The sequence below is a fragment of the Sinocyclocheilus anshuiensis genome, unplaced genomic scaffold (assembly GCF_001515605.1).
Source record: "Sinocyclocheilus anshuiensis isolate Anshui unplaced genomic scaffold, SAMN03320099.WGS_v1.1 scaffold186, whole genome shotgun sequence".
NCBI classification, from domain to species: domain Eukaryota; kingdom Metazoa; phylum Chordata; class Actinopteri; order Cypriniformes; family Cyprinidae; genus Sinocyclocheilus; species Sinocyclocheilus anshuiensis.
Genome location: NW_015542355.1, coordinates 304,670 through 314,154, shown reverse-complemented (window position 1 = coordinate 314,154; position 9,485 = coordinate 304,670). Strand labels below are relative to the sequence as shown.

The window sequence follows — 9,485 nt, the reverse complement described above, 5'->3', positions numbered from 1 at the left end:
GGCCCCCAAAAAAAAAAAAAAAAAATATATATATATATATAAAATATTATAATTTCCCCCCCATAAAGGTTCAATGTTCTTTTGGATCGATGCTATACAACCACAAGTCCTTACCCAGGAAACAGCACATCATTTGACCTGTTTGTCGGGTATGTGTGAAGACTTCAATCTTTGTTTCGGTTACACTTTTTAACTAATATTTAATATTTGAATCAAATTTTTGCACTGACTTAAGCAAAGATGATTGCGAGGATGATTCAGGTACAAATATGCATCTAAAAGTGATTCCACAGCTCAGTTATATCCAGTGCTGGGTACACTTACAAACTGTAGTCCGTTACTGATTGCAACTTACATGACAGAAATGGTAGTTAATAACATAATCTATTGCATGAAACATTTTAGGTAATGCAATTTGGCGGCTTTTTGATAGCTTTTCATATAAAAATACAGAAAAGAAAGAAAAATATATTTTAAAAAATAAAATACTTTCCATTATTTTCAACTACATTGTTACGCACATTATGTAAGGCTTTCTTAAGCTGTTTTGAAAGAACTGCAGGGCTTGAGTTGATGAAAAGACAATTAATTAAATCCTGAAAAATTGAATATTGATAAATAAATTTGTATTGAAACAATGGAAACTGTAGTCTGAAGATAAGTATTTTATAAGTGCTTAATTTTTGGAATATGAATATGTAATCCAGTTTACATATAATCTGTTACTACCCAGCTCTGGTTATATCACCCTCTGTCATTCTCAGATGCAACCTTGATCTACAAACCATAATGGGTGTGAATGGAGAACAGCAGGTGGCGCGCTTCTCGTTCGAGACTTTTCGCTTTGTGGAGCACAGAAACAAGACGGTGTCAACGTTTTATCTGCACTGCACCACCAGGCTCTGCGAGAGCTCTTTCTGTAGATCCTTACGGCAGGTATGACAACATGTAACATGGCTAACAAAAACCTCAATATATATATACTTCACAAGAGGGCCACATACACCATCATCTAACTGAAGTGTATTTAAATGCATTTTATGATGCATGCGTTAGAATTGCACAACCCCCGGAAGGACGCGGAGGGCCGCCCAGTCAGCTCAGGGAACCTCAGTGAGTGACGTTGCCACGGTGAGCTCTAGGCCAATCGTCACCAAAGTGGCCGGTAAGAGCAATCAGCTGTTTGAGAGAAATCATTCAAATATGCATGAAACAGGGTTTCTGCAGGTCTTAATCTGTTTTTATACAGTCTATGGTCTTAATTCACCTTTCCACAAAAATACCTAAAAAGCTCTTAAATAACAGCGGAAAGTCTTAATTTCATAAAAATCATGGCATGAAATGTTGCATGCACTGCAAAAAAAAACAAAAAAAAAACGTCCTCCAAATTTTTATCGTTTCCAATACAAATATCTAAACATATAAACAAATCAAGATACTTTACTTGAGATGCAAAATACATGAAGTCTTGTTATCTGAGAAAATGAACTTCTTATTTTATTATTTTGCTTTTTAAGTAAATTATTTTTAGACAAAAATACTGTTGAAGAACTTTTATTTTATTATATTTTATGATCAGAAGGTACAGTAATTTCTAAGTTATTTCCATATCGTAGTGGTTGGGAGCAGAAGTATTCAAACAATAAGGTGTTTTAATGTTTTTATTGATTTATTTCATTTTTTTTGTAAAATTAAACGTAATGTTGAAAGTTTTTTCAAAGTCTGAAGCTTTGCTAATGCAAGACATGTAGAGACCACATGGACCTATTTTGTTTCATTTAAATAATTAATTAAACTTTACCTTCATTAAACCTGCAGAACCCCTGATGAATAAACTTTACTGATGAGGAAAGATGTTCTAATATCATTTGCACATGTATTATTTTTTTACATATATTAACTTTTATCATAATGCAGTGTGTTTGAACTCATTAGAATTTTGTTCTTTTTATAATCCTATAGAAACATTTGCACCGGTTGCTACAGGTACACACTTGTTTTCTGTTCTTTAAATTTGAATTAGAGATCTTCTAAACCTTTTGTCATCTGTTTCCTTTTTTTTAATGGGTCAATTTGGTGCGTCTGTGTTTGCAGTGTCTAAGGAACCGAAGCAGGATGAGGCGGTGGTGGGCGTCTCTGTGGCAGCAGGGGTATTTGGAGGCCTGTGCCTCATCATGCTGACTGTGCTCATCTACAAGATCCGCAAGGACAAGTTCAGTGCAGACAAATCAAGCCTCTTCCACTGAGCTCTCAAACAGATCCCATTCTTCTCCACTGAGATGGTTCGCTCACCACCATGAAAGTTATTCTCATAGACTCTAAAAAGGGCTTCTGCATCTAGACATGTAGTTTGGTTGAGCGCAAGATTTAGAGGGCAGGAATGGGATGGCGAGTAGATGATGCCATAAGGAAGAACAAAATGTCACGAAACCACTGTTATAAATAGGTCTGTGCCATACAGTAATACAGTCTACTGAATGGATTAGATTCATCATAATTCTTTTGCATGCCAACGTTCATTATGAGTTTAACTATGTTCCATTTGTATATCTGGATTTTTGGGTTTTCTGTAACAGGGCATTCTTGTAAAAAAAAGTATTTTGCTATTGTAATTTATAAGAACAATTAAAGCAACACTAAGAAATATTAATTTATGGTTCTAAACACTAGACTTCACATACTCAGATTTGTGCTTGTTACGAGATTTTTTTTAAAGAATCTAAAATGGCCTATTTGTGGCTTTTCCTTCGCTTAATTTATATTAAAAAAATTATATAAACGCATTAAATTAAATCCAGAAATGATATTAAATACAGTAAAATAAAGACTAAACTCATGCTAACCAGCATGAAGGTTAATAAAAAAAAAAGATATTGCAGAATGCGCAAAGAAAAAAAAAAAGAGACTTTATTAACAGTTTAGAAACCATCTTCTCCCATTTCCACATTTTTCTCTCCACACAGACTTGCACGTGAAAACATGTAAAAGACAAAACCAGTGAAGACATGAAAGCAAAAAAAACTTTGTGTGAAACTCCTTCGATGTCAGTGCAGTGCATACTATTCATACTGAAGTCCATAAATACAGGAGATGTTTGACATAGAAGATGCTCACAGGTACAAACGGTTGTTTTGGGAATGGAAAAAGGTGAACCAGCAAAAATAAACGGAAGATTTTGATAAGATGTGACAAACTGCTAAGCAACAATTCAGCAGGAACTTCACATTTCCTTAATATACATTTCTGGACGCAAAGCAAAGTTGTCTTGAGTCGGAGGACATGACATAAACGACCATTTCAAAATGATCTGCATTTACACACATAGAGGACAGCATGTTTGCTTTGGTCAAGCATGCCATTTTGATTTCCTTGTGACTCAAACAGACAGGGGTCATGTTTCTGAGAGGGAGAAGATCATTAATTCATGGTTTAAGAAGCAAAATTAAACAAATGGAAGAAGCACAAAGCTTTGAGTTGGGATTGGTATTTTCGTTTTGGCTCAGGGTCACTGAACAAACTATTGAATTAAACACCATTGTCAAGCTGTTCCAATTTGCTGAGAGGGCTGGGAAAAAAAAAAAAAAAAAGGAATTTTGAACCACTTAACAGAGTCAATAAATATAACAAAGTAACTTTAAAGAATTCCAGATGTTATAATTCATCCCCTATATGGTTTTCTGATTTACTGCTCTCTGTTGATTCTGCAAAAAAAGAAACATTACATGTATTTATACAAAGCCATTCAATCAGTAGATTCTGTTATTTTTGATCACAGAGCTAATTTTGAAACGATTTTGCATCCACACTGATGTCTAGATGAGTAGTGGATTGTGAATTACCTGTATCCGTGTTTTCTGCTGGATTTAGTTCAAGTATGGTTTCTTCTTTTTCATCAGCAGTTGGAGGCTCCTCTGCCGGCTTCACCTCTTCAGCTAAAAGCACAATTCATATACCAGATTTACTGCATATTAACAGGAAAAGTAACTAAACGAAGAGTTGTAAAATCTATATTAGGGGTCTACTGATTTGATCAAATAAAATTATGCTAAAGTAAAAAAAAAAAAAAAAATATCACTGTCTCACCATCATCGCTCTTGGGGGGAATAACCTTCTCTGCATCTTCTGTGCTGTTAGCTGTGCTGTTAGCTTTGCTGTTCTCTGTGGAGGTGGTGTTCTTGTCTTTAGCCTTATCTTTAGGCTTTGGTTTGGCAAACTTTGCTTTGTTCAGCAGGTAGTTGACCTCCCTGTCCAAGAAGGAACGCTTAGCTTCAATGTCCTTAGAGAGCAGAACAGGTTTCTCTGTTGGGAACAGTTTTTCCTGTTCAGCAATGGTCTCGTTCTTCCAAGTCTGCAGTAAAAACAAAAAATGCAGAGAGAATCAAAAGAGATTATTGGGTGGAACTGACGAGGAAGGATGAAAGAAATAGGAATGTGGGGAAAGAAATGTAATACATACCATTGTTTCATTGATGACCCTCTCTAGCGTCTTCAGTTCAACCTCCGTGAAGATCTGGTCACCCTCAGGAATCAGTCTAACACTCCTATGAACAACATCCCATGTAAGTTACAAGGTAGTTTTCATTTATTTGGACATGTCACAGACAAGAGTACCAAGACAAAAAGAAATTCATTTAAAAATAAAATAGGCATAATACATAAGGTGTACATAAATAATATATATATTTTTTATTAATACGAATTTAAATAAAGGCAAATGAAATTAATAAAAATAAATGTATTAAATAGATATATTTACATATTTGATTAATATTTACATATGTTCAGAAATGTAGTTTTGTAAGAATTATTTGAAATTTTTATTTTATATCCATTTTTATGTTTATTTAAAAATATAAAGTAATGTAATAAAATGTATTAAATAAATGTATTAAATATTTACATATTTTATAAATGTATTAAATCTATTTTTTTTTTAAATACATATATTAAATTAATAAATGTATTACAATACTTTTACATAGATTTTTTTTTAATAATAAATTTAATACAATTAATTTACATATAATTCAATATTTTTAATTCTATTTTTCTAAATTTTTATTTATTTATTAAGAAAGAAAGAAAACGGATGGATGAAGTAATTGATGCAGCTCTCACTCACTTGAGGAAGATGCTGGAGTGGTTGAGCATGCTGTCGAGAGCTGCCAGTCTGTCAGGCCATTTCTTCCTCTCCTCCACTCTGAAGAACATGGCTTTACAAAGTTTTTTTAGTTCAGACAGCTTTTCCTTCAGCTCCTTAGTGCCAGCGGTGTACCCCTCCTCATCCATCCAGTTAGAAGCCTCGCTCAGCTTGCCTGTGATCTGCTCTTTCTCCTCCTCAGTCACAACAGCCAGATACTCATCCTGATACATCTTATCCTAGACCGAGAGAAGGAAAAAATGAACTAGATTTATTGTAAATTCAAAGGAATAGTTGGCCTAAAAAGGAAAAAAAACAAAAAAAATCTATTTTGAGGTTATAATAGCTATAATAACTGTCGTCCAAAATCCTTCATCATCATACAGCCATAAGCCCACTAGATTTCACCTAAAGCTCTGCAAATAAAGCTTTTTAGGCCTGGACAAAGACAGTTCTTCTTTGTCACGCCACTGGATCCGAGTCACTACTCAAACACTGGTAACGGCTGCAGAGAGCTTCATTATACCTGCGTCTCAAAGATAAAAGCCTCCAGGCTGTTCAGGGTCTTTTCTCTCTCCTGCTTCTCCAGATCGCGGTCAGTGAGGTCCTGCAGCCTGATATGAGGGAGGAACACATGGGAATTCTTCAGAGATTCTTCACTTTCTATAGAGTGTCTGTCCCATTTCCCGCTCTCAGTTAATTCATTCTCCACGTTAATTAATTCTGAGAAGCAAGCAAGAGACACTTACTTCTTTTTGGACACTTCCATGTCCTCTGTGCTGGGATCGAGAACATCGTTCACCTCAAGCTCCACTGTGATGTCTTCTGATATTTTGCTCTTTTTCTGTGGTTTGGATTTCTTGTCCGCCTCGGTCTCCTCTGCTTTCTCAGCGTCTGATTTCTCTTCAGGCTTTTCGGCGTCGGTCTCTCCCTGTGTGATGGAGGTGAGAGTTCAATTCTAGACAGATTTCAGAACTAAATCAAATGGAGTAACTCGCCAGTGGCTGGTCCCTTTATATGAAACTGCAATATAATACATGGTTCAAATTGAAACTTAAGAATTATAGTCTGACCCTTGCTGAGGTAAGTGATGCGAGTAATTCACGTTCACGTTTTTGTAACAGGTACACTTTTACAGAGGGGCAGAGACTTGTATATGGTCCTGGTGGCACAATATAACGCAGTTTGTTCCACATTTGAAAGTCCATGATTGACTGTATAAGGTTTTAAAAAAATAAAACGTATACACGCATATATATATACATATATATATATATATATATACACATATATATACACATATATACACATATATATACATATACATATACATACATATATATATTATAATTTTGTTCAGTATATATATATATATATATATATATATATTATACTACTACTAATAAAGTATCATTTGTATTATTAATCAACATATTAGATATTACAGTACATTGAAATAATTTAAGAGAATTAAGATAATCTACAAGAAACTCTAGTCAGGTGTTTCAGCAGGTGTTTGGCACTGCACATTGTATAATAAAACATGAGGAGAAGTCAAAAGTCCCTCCTGAGAATAACAGGGCGGAACTAGTGAAATAAAGTCTCATGAAAGCCCAGAGGTTCTATAATCATTCTGCACCTCTCCAGAAATGTGATTAATTGTGAATCATCTCACCTGAGTTTCCGCTTCATCTTCTTTGTTGTCTTTCTGCTCCTCTGCCTGAGGCTCTCCCTCTTTTCCCTCCTCGGTCTCGGGTTTCTCCTGGGCAGACTCTTCCTGTTTCTCTGACTGGTCCTGGTCTTTCCCAGCCTCTGGAATCACTTCTTCTTCATCCTGAACCGTTATAAAAAATAAAAAAAGCAAAATGTCAAGAACAAATTTGATTTAAATATCTGTCAGAGTCATTAAGCAGAATTACCGTAACCGGTTCAGTCACATTTGGCTCTGAGCTGCCACCACCAAACAGGCTGGAAATGGTGTTTCCAAGTTCTGTGGAAACACACACATTATATTATAATTTAAAAAAAATTATATTTAACTCTTCCCCCGCCATTGACGAGTTATCTCGTCTTTTAGAAGACAACGCTTCCCCGCCAAAGACGAGTTTTTACGGCTTTTTGTGTTTTCACTGTTATACACTAGGGGGCGCTATTACGCATCTTCTGAACGAGTACAAAACCTCCCGAACAAAAACACGTGTACAGGACCAAGAAACGAGCGCTCTCTTATGTAAACAGATGCATATGAAAAATAATGCGATCATCAGCAATGGCAGCATATAAATGAAAACTGCATAATGTTACGGAGTAAAATGTTGATCCAGGAAGTGGTATATGTCTGTGCAAGCTTTGGAGGTGTTGATAGAAGCGATTTACTGGATTTATGCTTTGATAATCGTACTGAATATTACCCAGATGTAGTTTTCTATAAAAATGTGATTTTCTCACCTTTTTGCTCAAAATTATGCATTTTTATGAAACCTACCTATAGTCAAGTGTTGATTAAAAAAAGAATGCTTTAAGCTAGAATAAAACTGATCTTTATTTTGGTGTATTGCATATTCAAATGCAGCAAAATATTCTGGAGGCCATCAAATTTTAGTGAAAATCATCAAAATCGCTGGCGGTGGCTGGCAACTTTTTTCAAAAATGTGTGTATATACACAATAGACTGTATAAGATATACACGCACAAAACACTTAAGCATTTCCAAAACTTACTTGTGAGCGTAGACTCCTCCTCTTTCTCCTCCACAATGGTCTCAAACACTGACTCCACCTAAAAAGTTAAGAATTCAGTTCTTCTGGCTTTAACTGGAATAGTAAAACTTCATAGTAATATAGTTGGAAAATGTACTAATGTCACGATTCATTATAAACTAAAATCCAGTACTAAGTTACTAACCCGGTCCAGAATTAGCACTCCACTTTCATCCATGTTGAAATGGGCCTTGATGCCCTTAGATTCAGCATCTGAATGTTTCTTGAAGCTGCTGCCCACTCCAGACAGTTTCACCATTGTCAGATTCTGAGATCCAAACACTCTGAGAAAGAAAGATCGGTTTGATATTAACTTGAGTATGTTCTGATATTTCTGAAAAAGTGTAAACAAATCAAACCGAACATAAATAAATAAAACATGGTCACTTACTTCAGGTCCTGTTCATTAAGGAAGCTGAGGTCTCCATAATTGATGTAGAAGACAAAGTCGTCCATGTAACGATTAAAGGTGATAACTTTCCTCTGGGGATACGGGGCCATTCTCTGAAACAGGATGCGCTTGTTGTGCTTCATGGTCTTTATGCCATCCTCTTCCTCGGTCTCACGACTGAACTCGACCTAAGGAAGGTGACAGAAAACATCGGAGAACTTCTTAAGCACTGTCGTATGACCATTAAACATGCAGATTCATTGTCTGTTAAATTAAACATCTCACGGTTCTTGGTTAGGACTAAGTAAAAACTATTAATACAAATCCAATTCTTGAAAAGAGCACAGTCTTTGTCTTCACCCTCTCACCTGTATGGGAAACACGGCTGCATCTCTGACCAAGAAAGGCTTGACTTTAAAGGCTTTGCTGAGCGCAGCGGCCTGATAGACGGCACCCATCGTTGCAGCTTCATCTGCATTGATATTCTTGCTCAGTTCCTCTCTGGAGACAAAAGAACATCAAGTGAAACCAAGCTGAATTATTTGAAATTGTACCAATTTTAGAGCATCTAATCACTTGTTAATTAATGCTAATTGTATTAGATGTTGGAATTGCATTAGATGTTCTTTGAATGTTTCTGATTTTGCTCAAAGAAAGAACCACACCTAAACTACTACTAGTCCATAACAAGGGGTCAAGCCAAGATTTGGCTGGTTAGCACTAAGATATGAAAAATATGTTTACAGCCTGGTACAAAAAGTGGTTTTGGTCTATATAGCTAATTTTGCCCTTCATGACAACTTTGAGGGGGGTGAATTTTTTTATAACTCATCTGTTTAAATTATATTAAGCCTATAAATTCTGCATAATTAAGAGCGTGGCCACTTGAGTGACAGGTGGATTAACACTGCTGTCACCACCGTCGAGCTAGGTGGGCGTGGTTTCAGCAACCAGCTCCCACCTCTTTGCCCATTTTCGATTATCCGGGAATGACGCGCGGCGACGGCCCGCTCCGCCCACTTTGAGCTTAAAAAACGCTCTTCAGAAACCTACGTACGTCCATGTTTTTATACAGTCTATAGTTAGCATGTCCCAGTTTGCCCCTGCTGGTTGATGTTATAATTACACCACTCAGCTCCTAAAAAGCATATTTTTCCACTGACAGCCAATCAAAAGTATTTACTATAGGTTCAAC

At 36.0% G+C, this 9,485-nt stretch overlaps 2 protein-coding genes across 2 annotated transcripts in view; one reads left to right on the top strand and one right to left on the bottom strand.

Annotated features, from left to right (window-relative positions):
* The window catches only part of LOC107691696 (zona pellucida-like domain-containing protein 1), a 6,922-nt gene extending 4,292 nt beyond the window's left edge, over positions 1-2,630 (top strand). Inside the window, exons 8-12 of the mRNA XM_016490477.1 lie at positions 69-149; positions 765-936; positions 1,057-1,165; positions 1,963-1,986; positions 2,095-2,630. Of these exons, the coding sequence (XP_016345963.1) occupies positions 69-149; positions 765-936; positions 1,057-1,165; positions 1,963-1,986; positions 2,095-2,246 (538 nt within the window). The 3' untranslated portion in view covers positions 2,247-2,630. The remainder of the gene's footprint in view (positions 1-68; positions 150-764; positions 937-1,056; positions 1,166-1,962; positions 1,987-2,094) is intronic.
* Positions 2,631-2,889: 259 nt separating this feature from the next.
* The window catches only part of hyou1 (hypoxia up-regulated 1), an 11,923-nt gene continuing 5,327 nt past the window's right edge, over positions 2,890-9,485 (bottom strand). The window contains exons 12-24 of the mRNA XM_016490357.1: positions 8,659-8,791; positions 8,291-8,478; positions 8,045-8,183; positions 7,861-7,918; positions 7,060-7,130; positions 6,816-6,974; positions 5,890-6,071; positions 5,667-5,754; positions 5,123-5,379; positions 4,457-4,541; positions 4,084-4,348; positions 3,840-3,932; positions 2,890-3,701 (exon numbers count right to left, since the gene is read on the bottom strand). Coding sequence (XP_016345843.1) covers positions 3,652-3,701; positions 3,840-3,932; positions 4,084-4,348; positions 4,457-4,541; positions 5,123-5,379; positions 5,667-5,754; positions 5,890-6,071; positions 6,816-6,974; positions 7,060-7,130; positions 7,861-7,918; positions 8,045-8,183; positions 8,291-8,478; positions 8,659-8,791 — 1,768 coding nt within the window. The 3' untranslated portion in view covers positions 2,890-3,651. The remainder of the gene's footprint in view (positions 3,702-3,839; positions 3,933-4,083; positions 4,349-4,456; positions 4,542-5,122; positions 5,380-5,666; positions 5,755-5,889; positions 6,072-6,815; positions 6,975-7,059; positions 7,131-7,860; positions 7,919-8,044; positions 8,184-8,290; positions 8,479-8,658; positions 8,792-9,485) is intronic.